The sequence below is a fragment of the Haliotis rufescens genome, unplaced genomic scaffold, assembly GCF_023055435.1.
Source record: "Haliotis rufescens isolate VD_foot unplaced genomic scaffold, xgHalRufe1.0.p SCAF_5, whole genome shotgun sequence".
NCBI lineage: Eukaryota > Metazoa > Mollusca > Gastropoda > Lepetellida > Haliotidae > Haliotis > Haliotis rufescens.
The window spans coordinates 60,122,231-60,141,723 of record NW_025964223.1 but is presented as its reverse complement, the minus strand read 5'-3'; the positions used below and the strand labels follow the sequence as shown (position 1 = coordinate 60,141,723).

Below are 19,493 nucleotides of genomic sequence, written 5' to 3'. Positions count from 1 at the left end.
GATTGAAATGAAAGAAAGAGAACATGTTGTGTCTGGTATTTACTTGTTTAACTTTGAAGACAAGTTTGTCACCGAGGATGGCTGGCACACCCAGGATGTGATCAACGATGATTTTCATTTCCACGTCCCATCCTCCCCAGAACCGTCTCTTCTCTAGAACCAGCAGATGTCTGAAACCACATCGGTAATATCAGGGGAATCAGAAACAAGCACATGGGTAATATCAGGGATAGACACAAGCACATCGGTCATACCAGAGATAGACACAAGCACATCGGTAATATCAGACACTGACTACCGGTACTGGGACAGACACATACAACTTTGTTGTTTCTATACAGAATATAAAAAACACACAAGCTAACATTGGCGTCCGAACAGTGCCCTTGTATCAACAAGTTTGTAACCTGACACTCCCATTACATCCTGAGTCGCCTCACCTGTCTGTGATCATGAGTACGTCTGCTCGCTCCTCTTTGCTGAGAGGGATGTGAGTCCAGTACATGTCCGACTTGGCATACTCTCCTTTACAGATCGTATACAGCAGACGGTGACCTATAGACTTGTAGGGGGAAAATGGCTTCAGACCCTGTAAATACAATCACAATGTCGTAATAATAATGTAAAATGGCTCACAATAAGAGTGAGTGAGTGAGTTGGGTCTAACGCTGCTTTGAACAGTATTCCAGTTATATCACGGCATGTCAGCTTAGTGTGGGAGGAAAGCCCGAAGTGATGCAGGTCTCAGACGTTTACCACTTCGGTGAAACCCACGAGCACGGGTATGGTGCTGACAAACCTAGAAACATAATCGGGGCGAACCGGGATTCGAAACCCACAATCACATCTGCACAGCGAATTGCGGCACCTTAGACGACTGGGCCACCTGTGCCCCTGCTCACATTAAGAAATACACATGAAGACTTAAGTTGTTTGAAGCATGTTGGAGAGTGATATGAAAACCGATTGACCACTCACCATGACTGGGTTGATGTAGCGAGGTAGCCTCATTCTGGCGACAACCCCATCTTCCATCTCGGCTGATCTGCAGACAGACAATGATCAACATAAGTGAATACTGCATTTTCTTTATTAGACACCTGGGCGTTTATTAATTTCACTCAAGTGTTGACCCAGCAACTTTTCTGTTAAAGCTGGCACAGTAGCATTAACTAACTGCCTTGCAATAGATTGGTCTTCCATAAAAGTAACCAGTATCAGTTCTCTTATACAAACTTATGATGTTGTTGTAAATCTTGAAATTAATGCGTCTCCAAATTAATACAACTGCTGACGCTTCGCCAAAAATACGACTCAATATCAATGTGACTCCCCCTATCTCCAGTGGAATGATAACTATTGGACCCTTAACTAAATCCAATCAAACAGCAAATAGCACCGCTTACTAGCTCCGAGTAGAGCACTTCCATAAAAACAATAAACAGTGGTTTCCTAAAAACAAGACACAGTTTCTATGTTTATTCTGTTGACTGGCATTAAGGAAGTTCAAAAGCAATAAAGTAATTGAACCAACAGTTCACTGATTGGTATGTGGAGAAGGTGTCAACAAACTGGACTGCTGGAGTGGTCAATGGTGCCCAGTTTGATACGAGTGTGTAGAACTCTTGACCCCAGCAGTGACCGGATACCTATTGTGTAATTCCTATTCTTTGAATGACATGTTTATATACTTGTTACAACTGCTGCTCAATAAACTGAGTTTGTGTTTATATTCAAGTCGTTATTTTCGCTATCCAAAGTATGCCATGACATATTAACTATAGAAATATGAGAGAATTGGGTGTTCTTCAACTTCTTTTGAATCGTATATACCATCTTGAGATGATTTTTTTCAGGTAATGGAATAATTATCATCACAATTTAAAAAAAAATTGGTTCTGCATAAAAATAACTAACTCTCATTTGCAGACTGATGATGTTATTCAAAACATAAAATTTGTCCTGAATAAAAATAACCAACTCTCATTTTGCAGATTGATGATATTGATATAAACATAAAGTTATCTTCAGTTATCTTCGCTATACTGCTAGAATTCATGATGAACTTCATACACAAAACCAACAATCACTTCCTGTTGAGATGACGTTTCCTTCAAGACTTACCTCCTCAGGCCATCAAAGGCCATGCTGACCATGTCGACAATGCCACCTGTAGGTTTCGTCAGCAATCCCAGGATGCCTTTACCCACACCCTTGAAGAAACCTTCAACGCCCTCCTCATGAGCACCTGGATAACAATAGGAAGTGTAGCAGCCCTCACTGATTGTTGGATACACTAGTAGACAATAAGAAATAATAACAATGTGTCTGTTTATTGGCCGCATCATTCCAACTACATGACGGAGGTCTGTAAATAATTGAGTCTTGACCAGACAATCCAGGGATTGGTAATAGAGCAATGATCCAGTCTGGTTGGGTACGTTGACACGCCTTCAACTAAGTCACCTGGTCTGGACCAGACAATCCAGTGATTGGTAATTAAGAGCAATGATCCAGGTTGTTGGGGTACATTGACACGCCTTCAACTAAGTCACCTGGTCTGACCAACCGATCCATTTAGTCGCCTCATACGACCAGCATAGGTTGCTATATACCAGTTCTAACCCAAAAGCCTCTTACATCTAGCTATCGGGTGCTGGGGACACATTCTACCCCGTGTCCCCATTCTCGAATGTGTCAGTGAGTGACTGTAGGTCTGAAATTTTGTAGCAATATTATGGTGTGCAGTAAATAATTAAGTCTGTACCAGGAAAACTCATGACTGAAAGCATGAGCATTTATATATGCTGTTGGGGTAAACTTGCAGTCAGTGCAACAACAAGCAGAGGTTACTGGTGACTGGTTCTAACCCCAATTAGCCACTGGGAGACAGGAATGTCATCACATCGACTATAATGTATGAAAAACATTCAACAGCGATAGAAATTGGCTCTAGTCCTATAGTCCTTGCCAAACTGCCCACCAGTTAAGGTATCATAAGGACTAGTAGAAATTTGCCATTTTTAAGGGTTTTGCTATATGATATCATCATAAGGACTAGTGGACTCAAGATGTTAGTTTCTATCGCTGTTCAAACACACACAGGATGTTGATGAATGCTGTTACCTTTGACTGGGTCGAGAACCAGCCCTGAGAATCCGAGACAGACACCGAGCACCATGCTGCGGCCTGCAACAACGATGGTGGCAGGTAGACTCCGTGGTTGCTGCTGCATTCGTGTACGTCGCTTCTGCAACAACAAACACACTGTCATCACCAACTCAGATTGGATGTTCTGGTTTATAACAAGCACCCTTATAAGTCTTTGGTGATAACTTTAGATTGTGAGTTGGTGCCATGTTTGGGTCAGCGACTTAGTAACATCTGACATTTCTATCAACATAGCAGCCATCATGTTCTGACATGGTGGGACAGGAAGAACAACACACAGCAGCTCTTCATCATCACGGTTTAAATCTAAATCGGCAAACCCAGACCCTTACAGGAAATATGAGGGTTCTTTGAAGTAATAAAATGGTGTAGTGTACTGTACTGTAAAATTTGATACTTTTTTTGATTACAGGACCTTCATATTTCTTGTCAAGAATTTGGTGGTAATTAGAGTAATTATTTGTGTTGATCGGAACACAATCAAAGATTTTTGGCATCCATTCTATACATTTGTGCATAATGGAAGCACATTTCTGTGTCGTGTACAACCCTGCATTACCTTCCTACCTTCAAGGGAAGGACTGTAGACAGCCATGTTGTTAAACTGTGTCCAGTAAATTAAAAATGGAGAAATGCATCCTCAGAGAAGAAAGATTTACAATTGTTTTGCCTATCCTATATATGTTATCTTGTACACATGAATCACTACAGTGCAATAGGTTCCAGCCACGAGATACTCACCCTCTTGTAGTCTTTGTCAAATGAAAGTGAAGCTAGGGCGTTGCCTAGAGATCCTGTTACCAAGGCAACAGAACCAGCAGCACCACCTGTGAACAAATAACATTGTGTGTAGGTAAACTTGTCACTGCTGCCTTGGGTATACCATACACTGAATATCTGTGTGGCAATTAAAGTTTCATTATATTATATCATTATATTATCAAATTGTATCGAACATTTTCCTAATAATAACTGCTCAAAACGATCACCGGGGCACTGGATCAGTGTGGACTAGATTTTAGATGGTCAACAGTCACATTACCATCTCCTCCTACTGGGTACCCATTCACTGATCTGTGAACAAGGCATTTCAAACAGTCATTTGCCCAAGGGGTGAGTGAGTGAGTGAATATGGTTTTACACCGCTTTTAGCAATATTCCAGTAATATCACGGCGGGGGACACCAGAAATGGGCTTCACACATTGTACCCATGTCGGGAATCGAACCCGGGTCTTCGGCGTGAAGGGCAAACGCTTTAACCACTAGGCTGCCCGACCGCCCCAAGGAGACACCACATGTGCTTCAGTGTGGGGCAGGACTGAAGTCTTAGAAACTCCCCTGAGACAAGCTACTGAACACAGTCACCCATCCAACTACTCGCCGCAACAGAAGTTGTTTAACTTAACCTGATTTGTGACCTGTGTGCTGTACACAAGACCAAGCACCACCACAGATTATTTACTCAATAAGGAAAGGTTGGTGACTATGGGTTGGAGACCTACCAACAGTATTGCCCATCAGACTGTGTACACCGCGACTAAGACTTTCAGCAAACTCATCCGAGCCTTGGATAGAACCCTGAAGACAGAAACATCAACATATACAGAGATGCTTTACAATCCTATAATTGTTACATTATATAATAAAGAAGGAAAGTAGATTCAGCATATCAAACAATAAAGCACGGACAGATCGGATTAGCTTAGGTTTGGAAAATACCACTTCCGGGTAATTCCCATTCTATTTTTATTAACTCAAGTCAATACTGAAAATTATGACCCCTTCTCGGCCAGTGAATAATGTGGAAATCATTGTATGATTTAAAAAAATAAAATTCATGTTCATATCTTTGACAGCAATGTATCTGTGTGAATGAGTAATAAGATTTTAATTATATCATGACCTATGTCAGCTATAGTGATGTCAGTCATACACTCTTACTACTCGGGTGAAACCCAGCAGTAGGATGCTGACAGACTATGCACAGTAATGAGATGGGATTTGAACCCATAGGCAGCAGATCCTGGCAGCTAAGGGACACAACTCTGCAGGTGAGTTGTGGTAGCTTAGCCAACTGGGCCAGTTTGGGCCCAATCTACATTCAAGTGACTTAACCTATGTGGAACATTAGATGAAAAGAAAACTAACTTTACAGAAGCGTAAGACGACTAAAGCACATGATGATGAAGATAAAGATAATGATAACGATAATGATGAATATGATGATGAGTATGAGTATAAAAATGATAAACATGGTGATAACGATGATGAACATGATGATAAAGATGATGATGAAGATGAAGAGCAAGGTGATGACAAAGATGATGATGAAGATTATGATAAAGATGATGATGATGATGATTATGATAAAGATGATGATGATGATGATGATGATGATGATGGTGATGATGATAAGTGAGTGAGTGAATGAGTGAGTGAGTGAGTGAGTGAGTGAGTGAGTGAGTGAGTGAGTGAGTATGGTTTTACGCCGCTTTTAGCAATATTCCAGCAAGATCATGGCGGGTGACACCAGAAATGGGCTTCACACAATGTACCCAATGATGATGATGATGATGATGATGATGATGATCAAGATGATGATAAAGATGATGATAAAGATGATGATAAAGATGATGAGAAACAAAATACCAGGAATGGCTCATAGAAGAAGTCTCCAAGTCCCTGGGTGAAGTCCCGCACTAAACCATATGGATTGCCCAGCACGTCAAGCCCCAGCACCAGGACATACGCTTGCTGCAAGGCCTGCTGGGTATAGTGGGAGCGGATCTGTGCTAGCAGCTGATTGGTTGACAGCAGAGCACCTCGGCGTTGGAAGTAAGCCATTCTGAAAATATGCAATGTTGGTCAGATTACAAGCCAGTTGGCCCCAAAAGTCTAATGTTAAGATTCCTGCATTCACCCCAAAATAAAATCAGCAGAAACTACTCAACACTTCTCAAAATCCAATCTCGTTAATTAGACACTCGTTAATCGGCTTTATCCATCACTAATGATTGGAACCGATGTTGAAACTACTTTCTTTCGTTTATTCGACATAATTGTTAATCCGACATAATCGTTAATCCGACATAATCATATTCAACCAACCATGTAGGATTAATGGGACTTGACTGTATATCCCTTTGTGACTCATTTGAAACAGCCTAGAGGTTCAGCTGAAACAGTACTCAGCCATTGAAATAAGATCTATGTACCTGAGCTCAACAGCTTTGATCTCAGTGAGAGTAGCCCCAACTGAGTTGAGAAAGAAGTCCACGATGTCGGAGGTGAAGGTCGAAGGCTTCTGGTTCACCATGTGCGGAGTTCCATTCAGTGAGAAGCTCACCCGCATCTAGCAAGTGGAGAACAGATAGTGCATTGTGGGAACTTTATCACACCGCCAAATGTCTTTAAGTGCAGTGAGTTGTCAAAATGGCGGCTGCTGGTAGTTAAATAATACTCCTGTTAATTGATTAGTCCAAAGTAAATTAATTGAAAGTGATTCCCTGAAGTTTGACGATCATGTATAATTTAATGCAGTTCTCAAATGAAGAGCCACACAACTGTATGTAGATCGCCTGATTGTTGAAGTATTTGTAACGAATATGTCAAACCACAAATAAAGATAAGGTCATAAAGGTCACAAAAGGGTAAGATATCTTAAATGTCTCCATGCCCCACCCCCCTCCAAAAAAAGAATGACCATGTTTAAAATAGGATCAGCATTATGTTGATTGAGACAACAAATGACATCTATGTACAATTCCATCTTAATAGGTGACTTCAGATGATGAGAAATCGTAAATGTTAATGATGTATGGAGCATGGAAAGATGACTGAACTTTCAAATAGTTTCCTTGTTTGACGTTAAACACCTCACCCACCAATATTCCAGCTATGTGATAGCGGTAAATCAGACAAATCAGTGATAGATATTACACAGTCGTAGCATAATGACACACAATCAACCAAGTCACTAAGTCTGACCACCCGATGCATTCAGCCGCTCCTTGCGACAAGGATGCTGGGACCTCTTCTAACCCAGAATCCCCAAAGGGCATATAGAAGACCTTACCTTGAGGGGGGACAGATGCAGGAACTCGAAGTACACCCTCTGGGGCCGGGCTGCAATCTGAGGACAAACACTCACGTTAAACAAGGTTGTAAAGGACAAGAGGCTGAAGGGAGATACATTTCTAATAGAAAACAAGCCAATACATACTTTGTGACTTTAGAGTGTGATTATCACATTGAGGACGAAGGCTCAACTAAAGTGTGAGTGAGTAACTGTTCTTTTACACAGATGTTAGAAATATTCCAGCTGTAAATAATGTGGGCCAGACACACCAGAGATTGATGACAGGAGCAAGAGTTGGCCTACAAGGATACATGTCACAGAGAGACTTCCCAATCCCCATCTAAGTCTTACAGCAGCACCAGGCCATGAGGAGAGGGTCAAGTAACAATTGTCATAGCATCCTGCATCACCAGTGTATTATAGCTCCATTCTGTTCAGATACATAGCTTGGACCCATTGGCAAACATAGCTTCATTTGAGCCCAATGGCACAATGCTAAAAATCACCTCAATTCAAATAACCCTCATGAGTGGGAGAAGTTCTGTAAGAAGCTAGTGACAGGAGAGACGGGGATACAGACGTCACTTCTGAACGAAGACATACTGTCAAATAGTTCCAGGGTATTTATCGTAAAGCAATGGCGCTACAATACACTGGATACTTGAGGATGCATCCTCTTCTGAAGACACTTCACTTCTGTAGTTTTAACCTAATCCTTTAATGCCAGAGTAAGACACAAGGTCCTCACCATGACATCAGCAACCTCCTGCAGCGACCTCTGGGCTACCAGCAAGTCAGAGTGCAACTGGTGGCTCTGTAACAAACAACACCATTACACACTTCAACATATGTTACACACTAACATGTACGTCCTACCTTCCAAGATGGCTAGAGTCCTGGACATGTACAAACATCTAGCACCGAAATGGCAGTGATGATGTACTTAAAGAAAACTGTTTGCAGTACTTGGATTATGAATCCATTCTAAAACAAGAAAACTGCATTATCATTATTTCCTGCCATGGGGCACATTAGAATTTTGTTTATAATAATTTACAGCACCAATTTTCAAACTCAATCTTGGCAAGTGTTTCTTTGATAAGCATGCAAACTTTCATTCATGCAACTTCAGTAGCTTCTGAGGAAACTTGTCCCCATGGCACACATTTGCACTAAGTAAAATAACATCGATCAAGGGCTGTAACTCTGTAAAAAAAAAATGTACAGGACCAATTTTCAAAAATCATTTGAGATAATAACCAATAACGCCAGTTCATTTCTCTGACTCAAATAGTTTTTGACAAAATTTGTCCCCTTTAAGAAGCAGACGGACGAACAGAAGGACAGACGAACTCCGTTCCTATATCCCCGGCCCCACTTCCAGGCAGGGGATAATAACGTTATTTTATTTTTGGGGTCTGAATAAAAGAAACACATTTGAAAAGAAAGAGATAACAGGTTTGTGTCTTAAGTTGGACTATATCCATTATTTCTTTGACATCCATCTTATTCTTAAGTGGCACTGGAAGAAACATCCTCCTTAGAACATCACATATTATACAAGGGTATAGTTTGCCCCTTGAGTGGCCACACGTTGTGGCGGTGAGTTGACTGACCTCTGGTGGTGTGGTATATAGGCTGGAGAACACATCCAGCAGAGACAGCACAAAGCCCTTGTCCACACAGATGTTGAACTCCTGGATGAGCACCTTGAAGTACCTGCACACAACCTCACTCGGTCATACAAACAGTCAACATCGTTGTTGAAACTCAGTGTTTAGAAACAAAAGAAATCAACAGATCAACAGGCTTTGTTATAATTGATAGTCAAATCACAAACTGATCTCTTTACTTCGAAATACTGGTCTGTTTGCATTAAAATCATTCGAATAGCTTAAGGAAAACAAATTCAGCCCATCCTCCCATTATTGATCAGCATTTTTTTGGCCTTCTTGACATTCAGTGGAGATGTGTGCTCTGATACAACCACACTTGCCAATTATTGATCTTCCTTTAATCAAGCATGGTGTGGCCACACTATACTTAAATGTAGCTTAAAAAAAAATTGTTTTATAACCAACTGCACTGTCATTATTCTGAATCGGTTTACACTAATTTCATTCCGAGAAGGTTGATAAAAGCCAGATATTTCATTGTGTACAGAAAGCCTGCTGCAAACAACACCTAGGAATCTACCGAGTACAACAACAGCTACAAGACTCAGTAGCTCAACTGAAAGTTTTTGTGAATTTTTGCAACCTTTGCATTATGAAGGTTGCAATGAAATAATAAACAAGACATGCACAAAAAAGGCCAAAAAAAAGGCCACAAAATAGCATGTATATTTCATCATGATACATGCAGAATTCCCTGAGTAATGGTGAAAATGACATTTTCAATAAGGCTGCTATGTTAAAAGATGGATCAGATTTCTTTGAATATTGCTAGGAATAGAAAAATCCAGCTTCATAAACCACAAAGTTCGAGAAATTTTAATAGGCCATAGCTTGGTCAGAAATCAGAAGACACCAAAAACAGTATTTAGGTATATTATTTTCATATTCTAAGGCTTTACTGCATAACAACTTTACAAAATGTAGATAATAGCTGAGGGCAAAACTGATAATTCAATAGTGCTGCAATAGCCAATTCTTAGAGACACTTTTCTGGTGTTACCCACACAAAAAAGATTCAACTTCATAGGCCTTATTGTTTACGAGAATTTGCCAGAAATGTTGAACTTTGAGTTGATGTTCACCTGAATGTATCAATGTTGCGTTCCGGCACTGTTCTCCTCATCAGACTCAGCTCTATGAACGGCTTCGTCCCCGTCTTGCGGAGGATGTACTGGGGTATCGGAGCAGGACACAGCAGTGTCGGGAAGTATGCATCTGTTAGCTGGTTGTCCAACTGTAACAAGAACACACACAGAGTCAGAGAGTTAGCTTCCACACATAGTCACAGAGTGACCTGGAGCTTCCACACACAGTCACAGAGTGACCTGGAGCTTCCACATGCAATCACAGAGTGACCTAGAGCTTCCACATACAGTCACAGAGTGACCTGGAGCTTCCACATTCAGTCACAGAGTGACCTGGAGCTTCCACATATAGTCAGAGTGACCTGGAGATTCCACATACAGTCACAGAGAGACCTGGAGCTTCCACACATAGTCACAGAGTGACCTGGAGCTTTCACATACAGTCACAGAGTGACCTGGAGCTTCCACACATAGTCACAGAGTGACCTGGAGCTTCCACATTCAGTCACAGAGTGACCTGGAGATTCCACATATAGTCAGAGTGACCTGGAGATTCCACATACAGTCACAGAGTGACCTGGAGCTTCCACACATAGTCACAGAGTGACCTGGAGCTTTCACATACAGTCACAGGGCGACCTGGAGCTTAACAGGAGGTAGCAGTGAAGATGTTTACAACGATAGTGAAACCTACCAGAATGGGCTGCTGACAGACCACGATAGTGAAACCCACCAGCATTGGCTGCTGACAGACCACGATGGTGAAACCCACCAGCATGGGCTGCTGACAGACCACGATAGTGAAACCCACCAGCATTGGCTGCTGACAGACCACGATAGTGAAACCCACCAGCATGGGCTGCTGACAGACCACGATAGTGAAACCCACCAGCATTGGCTCCTGACAGACCACGATAGTGAAACCCACCAGCATGGGCTGCTGACAGACCACGATAGTGAAACCCACCAACATGGGCTGCTGACAGACCACGATAGTGAAACCCACCAACATGGGCTCCTGACAGACCACGATAGTGAAACCCACCAACATGGGCTGCTGACAGACCACGATAGTGAAACCCACCAACATGGGCTGCTGACAGACCACGATAGTGAAACCCACCAACATGGCCTGGGATCATCAGAGGGAGTCCGTGAGTGGATGATCTCGGGTTCTGTTGCAGTCGATGATGATACATACCTGCAGTCTCTGTACCCTCGCGTAGACACTCATATGATGCTCAGAGTGGCGGTACTGGAACCACACTCCAGGGTGATGGGTTCTTCTCAGGGCTCCCATGAACGGCTTGGACATCTGCATCTTCACCAGATCAGCCTAGAAACAACACAAACAAATGGCTGTATTTCCATGGTGCACATTCACAAAACCGTGTCATGATGTGAATCCAGTCCTCACTACCACAGAGCTGTGACTTTTACCATCTGCTACTGACTGAGGACTACCTATACAATTACAGTTCACTTCATATCTTGGTTCAGAAATTCTTGTCCCCTGCCCTGGTCCTTGTTTTGCAGGTTTGCATGATCCTGGTTTGCTCTTCCACAGATCCTCCGCCCACTTCCATCTGGTGCCCCCTGTCCTCCACCCACCTCCATCTGGTGCCCCCTGTCCTCCATCCACCTCCATCTGGTGCCCCCTGTCCTCCACCCACCTCCATCTGGTGCCCCCTGTCCTCCACCCACCTCTATCCGGTCCTCCACCCTCCTCTATCTGGTCCCCATGTCCTCCACCAACCTCTATCTGCTCCTCCACACACCTAGCACTATCTCGTCCTCCTTGACTTCCTGTTCTCCCACCACATTTATCTGGTCCTCCCAGACCTCCACCCACCTCAATCTGGTTGTGCAGGTCGGATTGGTCCTCCACCAACCTCTATCTGGTCCTCCACCCCCCTCTATCTGGGCCCCCACCATCCTCCTTCTGGGCCTCCACCCACCTCTGTCTGGTTCCCCCCTCTATCTGGTCCTCCACCCACCTCTATCTTGTCTTCCACCCACCTCTATCTGATCCCCCCCTCTATCTGGTCCTCCACCCACCTCTATCTGGTCCTCCACCCACCTCTATCTGATCCCCCTCTATCTGGTCCTCCACCCACCTCTATCTGGTCCTCCACCCACCTCTATCTGATCCCCCTCTATCTGGTCCTCCACCCACCTCTATCTGGTCCTCCACCCACCTCTATCTGGTCCCCCCTATCCTCCACCCACCTCTATCTGGTCCCCCCCTCTATCTGGTCCTCCACCCACCACTATCTGGTCCCCCACCCTCCTCTATCTGGTCCTCCACCCACCTCTATCTGGTCCCCCCTATACTCCACCCACCTCTATCTGGTCATGCAGGTTGGCATGGTCCTGCTCGCTCTTCCACTGGTCTTCCAGCCATGTTGCCAGCTCCACGTTGAGGATCTTCCATCTGTTGTTGACCTCGACCTCCCACATGGAGGGACTGCTCACCACAGAGAGCAGCGCCACTTCATGGTACATCTGGTTTATGACGGACACGCTCAGCCCCTCCATTGAGACGAAGGCACAGATGCTAGACTGTTCTCCCTCATTAAGCTGCAAACAGATAACAGAGATACAACCATCGGATCTCTGCCAGGCACTGCAGGAGATTTCATTCTCAACAATGGCGCAAACTGTGAAGAATTGCAAAAGTTTAAAACAAGATATTGTGAGTTGTGTGCATTCTACTAGCGCCTAGATTGAGGCATCTAATTCAACCATGTCAAAACGAGCCATGCCTTATTTAGGCAAGTTGTAGCATTATCAAGCTAATACAATAATAAGTCTATAGTTCACTTACAGTTACTTCAACAAATAGTACCAGTACTTTATCCAGCTTACATATACTAGAATATCATGAATGAATTAACTCAGTAAATATTAAGCATAAATCATGCAGGTTCGTTACAGCAACAAAGAAAGCCAGACTGAAGAAGCTGTATGATCATGCACTGATATATCTCAGTGTTTACAAATATATCACTACACAAACACAAAAAAAGATATTGCTATAATAAAAAAGCTAATGGCATAAATATAAACTATTTGGGCAAAGATATGTTTGAAGGTTGGGAAAGGTCAATCCGCGGGATGAGGATCTTGTGACACAAATCACAACTCAACTTGGCACAGTAAATAGCAAAGTACGAGCGTAATATATCCTATCCGTTTACATGCCAACAAATATGGAATTAATGGAAAAACAGATTTAAAAAAGTTGAAGAAAATATCCACCTGAAAACCATGTAATAGAAAGAAGATTGAAAATGTACTGCCATCAAATGGTGAAGAGCAATTAAGAATGGTTATGTGGACAAGATCTTTGTTGCACAAAAAAATTGAAATTTGGTCAGGTCACAGTCAAGTGGGATGACACACACACATACAGAGTCAGGTCACAGTCAAGTAGAATCACACACACACAGTCTGGTTAGTCAAGTAGAATCACACACACACATACAGAGTCAGGTCACAGTCAAGTGGGATAACACACACACACACACACAGTCAGGTCACAGTCAAGAACACATACAAAGGTCACAGTCAAGTAGAATGGCACGGACACAGTCAGATCACAGTCAAGTAGGATGACACAGGTCAGAGTCAAGTGGGATGACACACACATACACAGGTCACAGTCAAGTAGAATGACACACACACAGTCGAGTCACAGTCAAGAACACATACACAGGTCACGGTCAAGTAGAATGGCACGGACACAGTCAGATCACAGTCAAGTAGGATGACACAGGTCAGAGTCAAGTGGGATGACACACACAGAGTGGCAGCACACAGTCAAGTTGAATGACACACACAGAGTAAGGTCACAGTGAAGTAGAATCACACACACAGAGTCAGGCCACAGTCAAGTAGAATGACACACACAGATTCAGGTCACAGTCAAGTGGGATCACACACACACACACACACACACACACACACACACACACACACACACACACACACACACACACACACACACACACACACAGAGAGAGTCAGGTCACAGTCAAGTAGGATGACACACACACAAGCTGGCCACAGTCAAGTAGAATGACACACACACAGTCAGGTCACAGTCAAGTAGAATGACACACACACACACATACAGAGTTAGGTCAGAGTCAAGTGGGATGACACACAGTCAGGTCACAGTCAAGTGGGATCTCACACACACACACACACACACACACACACACACACACACACACACACACACACACACACACACACACACACACACACACACACACACACGCACACGCACACACACAGAGTCAGGTCACAGTCAAGTAGGATGACACACACACACAGTCAGATCACTGTCAAGTAGAATGACACTGTACGTTTTTCAAATTCCTATGGGCATAATAAGGAAAGAGCTGCAGGTCGAGACAGAAGTGTAATGTGATTCTATTCCAGCTACTCATGTCATCAGTACTAAGTGGATGTACAGCTCTACAAAGAGTTATTCTGCCTCCGTCCCAATTCCACAGCACGATCTCAGTACCACAACCATCATGGGTCTATGATCAAGCATTACGACAGCTGTGATGCCAAGATCGCTCCACGAAACAGGACCCTGACATCAACCATGTCTCTCTTCTCACACCGGACTAGGAGCTGAGTTAGCACTGCCTGGAGAATGAGGACCAGCAAGACGTAAGGTGAAAGGTGAACACAGACGCTGCTCTGCTGCCACAATGCATAAAAAGCCCACAAGCACCCACTGACCATCTATACTAGAACCAGGCCTTGTCAGATGTGCCAACCATGGCCTCATCAACACATTTCATTTACTGTACATTTTGATTATTTAAATCTAAAACCAAAATCGAAAATTCATTAAAATATTTTTTTTAAAATTCATTAAATTTTGTTTACAAATTGAGAAATTACGAATTTTGATAATTTTTAATAATATCCAATTTGACGGCATGCAGTGGTAATTGCAGGTTGGCAAAGCTGGACTGTGAGTGAGGTAGAGAACGGCAGCAGCAGTGAGTGTCGAGCGGATTACCTGGATGACACCTTTGTTAGATGGTAGGTCTACGCTCTGTACATGAGCCTAGGTTAGAAAAGCAGGCAACCCTTAAACATCACAGACCTGTACAGCACTAGAGTTTACCACGATTTATTCTTCATACATCTTAATACCACTCAAATGAGCTATTACATTAACATGCCACTCAAAGACGTCTTTTAAACATACATAGTGGAATGATAGTTAGATCATTTTAAAAATTATGGCATTAAAACTATTACAAACTGAGACAAATACGAATACATTGCCACTTAAGGGTTTAGGAAAAATTAAGAAAATGTGGTGACAGTCAAGTTTGAACACATAATTCATTTTTACTGACGTACAAAACAACATGGTACCATCATGCTACACAACCGCTATTGTCTCTTGCCATCATCATCGGAGACAGCACTACCGGTTTCTCTTTCGCTCAGAGTTTCTGTTTTTTTTCTGAATAAATCTTTCATAAAACATAACCAATTGTTTGCGAAATGTGCAATATGATAACTGTCTGGTTACCATGGTTACATGAAGCCAGAACATAGGAATGAAGAGAACACAGGTATGTCTGGACATGGAATCCAGTATTGTAGAATGTCGGCACGATGCCGGATTGACTGAAACGTTATTTAGTATAAGCCAGGATAAAGCCACGGCTACTGCAGACTGACACACACTTATATCAAGCTCACAATGTCATTACAGAAACAACACCGCAGAAACACACGTCCTATCCTTGCACACAACGTCAGGATATTTCTGTGTTGTTTAAATCTATTCTGCTAAGCATTTGTTCCTATTTTTGGCACCTACAGAGTTTCTTTCAAGAATTCAGTGTTTATTTGTTTACTCGTACATAGAAATAACAAAAAGATACAGTACAAATATCATTTATCCATCTGTTCATCATATCCTCCTCCCCACCCACAAAAGAAATATAATGCCATAAAATGGACTGTTCTTTAGCTCTTATGGTTTTCATAATTAAAAGTTCACAGCAGCATCTATATTCAAAAGTTGGTATGGCAGAGACACTAGTATTGTCCATACTTAATGACTAGAAAGACTCTCAACATGATGGCCATGCAGTTTGTTCACCTAAACCAACTGACATTGTGATAAATATTAGTCACATGAAGAAAATTATATGGTCACATGATAACTATATCTAAAGTGGTCACTTGATGACAACTGGGTACATATTAAGTGGTCACGTGATGACTAGATCTTAAGTGGTCACATGATGACTAGATCTAAAGTTGTCACATGATGACAACTGGGTACATATTAAGTGGTCACGTGATGACTATACGTAAAGTGGTCATGTGATGACTGGACCTTAAGTGGTCACATGATAACTAGTTCTTAAGTGGTCACATGATGACTAGATCTAAAGTGGTCACATGATGACAACTGGGTACATATTAAGAGGTCACGTGATGACTATACGTAAAGTGGTCATGTGATGACGGGACCTTAAGTGGTCACATGATAACTAGATCTAAAGTGGTCACATGATGACAACGGGGTACATATTAAGTAGTCACGTGATGACTATACGTAAAGTGGTCATGTGATGACTGGGTATATATGAAGTGGTCACGTGATGATTAGATCTTATGTGGTCACATGTATACTGTATAAAGTGGTCTCATGATGACTATATCTACAGACATGATGACTATATTAGTTGTTCACGTGATGCAAGCATCAGAACTGTGCAAAAGAAACAGGTCACTATGTTGTGAGCTACCATGCAACACATCTGTAGTCGAGGCCAGCACTGGGTGGTACTTACCTTTCTCACAGCATTGGCCACACGTTCGTCCTGCGTGAAGAGCAGCACCCGCTGAAGCCTGTCCAGGTAGGACACCCAGTAGATGACCATTTTGTCAGTGCGAGTCCTCGCATTCAGCTTCTTGGTCAGGTGCGGCAGCAAGCCATCCATCTCGTCACTCTCCTCATCTGGGCCAGAAAGTAAACACTGAATGAACCCACAGAGCTGAAACCAGACACTCATCACTCCCTTCAGCTGGGGCAGAAAGTAAACACTGAATGAACCCACAGAGCTGAAACCAGACACTCATCACTCCCTTCAGCTGAGGCAGAAAGTAAACACTGAATGAACCCACAGAGCTGAAACCAGACACTCATCACTCCCTTTAGCTGGGGCAGAAAACAAACACTGAGAGATAACCTACAAAAATAAACACTGAGAGATAACCTACAAAAATAAACACTGAGAGATAACCTACAAAAATAAACACTGCGATAACCTACAAAAATAAACACTGAGAGATAACCTACAAAAATAAACACTGAGAGATAACCCACAAAAATAAACACAAAGATAACCTACAAAAATAAACAATGAGAGATAACCTACAAAAATAAACACAGAGATAACCTACAAAAACAAACACTGAGAGATAACTTACAAAAATAAACACAGAGATAACCTACAAAAACAAACACAGAGATAATCTACAAAAATAAACACAGAGATAACCTACAAAAAAAAACACTGAGATAATCTACAAAAATAAACACAAAGATAACCTACAAAAATAAACAATGAGAGATAACCCACAAAAATAAACACAAAGATAACCTACAAAAATAAACAATGAGAGATAACCTACAAAAATAAACACAGAGATAACCTACAAAAATAAACACTGAGATAATCTACAAAAACAAACACTGAGAGATAACTTACAAAAATAAACACAGAGATAACCTACAAAAACAAACACTGAGTGTACCCACAGAGTGAAACACTCATCACTCCCTTCAGCTAGGGCAGAAAACAAACACCGAGTGATAACCCACAAAAATAAACAGAGGTAACCCACAGAAATAAACAGAGATAATCTATAATAATAAACACTGAGAGATAACCCTAAAAAATAAACACAAAGTGATAACCCACAAAAATAAACACAAAGTGATAACCCAAAAAAATAAACAGAGGTAACCCACAGAAATAAACTTAGTAAAATCTAAATATTTTTTACATTTGTATACTTATCCTGCATTACTCCTTAATGCATTCACTGCTTACTTACGACAACTAGAAGGACAGCGCTGCGAAGGTCCTGGGTGAAGAAATAAAGTTGTTGTTCTCAAGTCCCAATCAGTGGCCTTCCGTCGCTGTCCTGTGACCTTGATGACACCTAAGGTCATCTTCACATCACTGCCTGTCGCCCAAGCTCTTAGAAAAACATACTTTTGAGGTTTCTGAAGCCAAAGTGGGGAGGCAAGTCTAACGACGGGTGGGCCTTAAGCGTAGTAATGCAGGATAAGTATACAAATGTAAAAAATATTTAGATTTTACTAAATTTTTTACTTATCCTGCATTACTCCTTAATGCATCTGTATCGGACGGTTTGGAGGTGGGTAAACCTTCAGAATACAGAAACCTCAATAATTCACACACTGGAATACGACACCAGTTGGTCGATAAACCGTGAAGCGGAAAAGTGCAGACAAAAACGCCATTACGGTAGTGTTGTTCAAAAATCAAAAAGATTGAACATAGGAATTAAAGAGAAATTCCCTATACACGCTTAGTAATAAAGAAAATAATAGCTTTTCAGCTAATTCTTTACTTACTGCGTCATAGAGCCGTCGCTGACAAACAAGATTGTCTAATATTCTTCCACTGGTGGCGACTGAGTGACTGCACATGGAAGTTGACTGGCTCTGTATAGGGCGAATTCATTATTTGCGTCAGGGGTTGGCAATCTGCAGGATAACACCCAGAGGGCCAAACTTCGAACGTCTTCGACATCCTCGAGAGCCCCAACGCGAAGGTTATGACTAACGAAAATATGTGTCGAATCTCCAGAAATATCCTTCCGTGATTATTCCAAAACCACAATTGCCGTGTTGAGCCCTGGTAAGGCTGACACCTTGAGATCTTGAGGGTAATTCGATCTCGGCGAGTTCCGTTTGATGATCTCGTAGGCCTGAAGGATTACTGCGCGTAACCATAGAGATATGGTGTTTGCGATTATGCGACTAACTTCTGTCGTGGACGAACCACGCCTAGTCTTGGATCGTCGAATAAAAACTCGAACTGCTCGCACCGAGCCCAGGAGAACTTCACCATGTACGATTCCCACAATAGTCGATATCGGTGGGATGGTGAAGGAACGGTCGGGTTGGCCTGGTAGTAGATTTTAGCAATAAAATCCCAGCATAACCCTAGATGTCCCGTTCCGTGCGTCCCATGCTCAAAACGGATCCGGGTTGAGTCGATCACATGTAGTTCGCTCACCCGTACCGCCATTGCTAATGCCAAGAGAAATCATTGTTTCCTTGGTGATGTCCAAGCTCCTCACAGCGATAGCCCGTTCGCGGAGCTCTCTATACTATACCGAGAGTGTAACGAAGGTGTCACGCGCTGGGAAGGAGCTTGAAAATG

The 19,493-nt window shown here is 42.4% G+C and overlaps 1 protein-coding gene across 4 annotated transcripts in view; it reads right to left on the bottom strand.

Annotated features, from left to right (window-relative positions):
- LOC124140364 (vacuolar protein sorting-associated protein 13A-like) overlaps positions 1–19,493 on the bottom strand; it is a 154,670-nt gene that overhangs the window by 10,010 nt on the left and 125,167 nt on the right. For 3 of the 4 annotated variants that reach the window (XM_048384082.1, XM_048384083.1, XM_048384085.1), the window contains 17 exons: positions 16,863–17,029; positions 15,059–15,106; positions 12,355–12,591; positions 11,213–11,347; positions 10,009–10,160; positions 8,867–8,969; positions 7,999–8,064; positions 7,248–7,304; positions 6,388–6,524; positions 5,822–6,017; positions 4,675–4,750; positions 3,913–3,998; positions 3,127–3,250; positions 2,125–2,248; positions 979–1,045; positions 441–589; positions 44–170 (listed from right to left, as the gene is read on the bottom strand). In XM_048384082.1, the coding sequence (XP_048240039.1) occupies positions 44–170; positions 441–589; positions 979–1,045; positions 2,125–2,248; positions 3,127–3,250; positions 3,913–3,998; positions 4,675–4,750; positions 5,822–6,017; positions 6,388–6,524; positions 7,248–7,304; positions 7,999–8,064; positions 8,867–8,969; positions 10,009–10,160; positions 11,213–11,347; positions 12,355–12,591; positions 15,059–15,106; positions 16,863–17,029 (2,051 nt within the window). The remainder of the gene's footprint in view (positions 1–43; positions 171–440; positions 590–978; positions 1,046–2,124; positions 2,249–3,126; positions 3,251–3,912; positions 3,999–4,674; positions 4,751–5,821; positions 6,018–6,387; positions 6,525–7,247; positions 7,305–7,998; positions 8,065–8,866; positions 8,970–10,008; positions 10,161–11,212; positions 11,348–12,354; positions 12,592–15,058; positions 15,107–16,862; positions 17,030–19,493) is intronic. The other variant, XM_048384084.1, reaches the window with a different exon arrangement.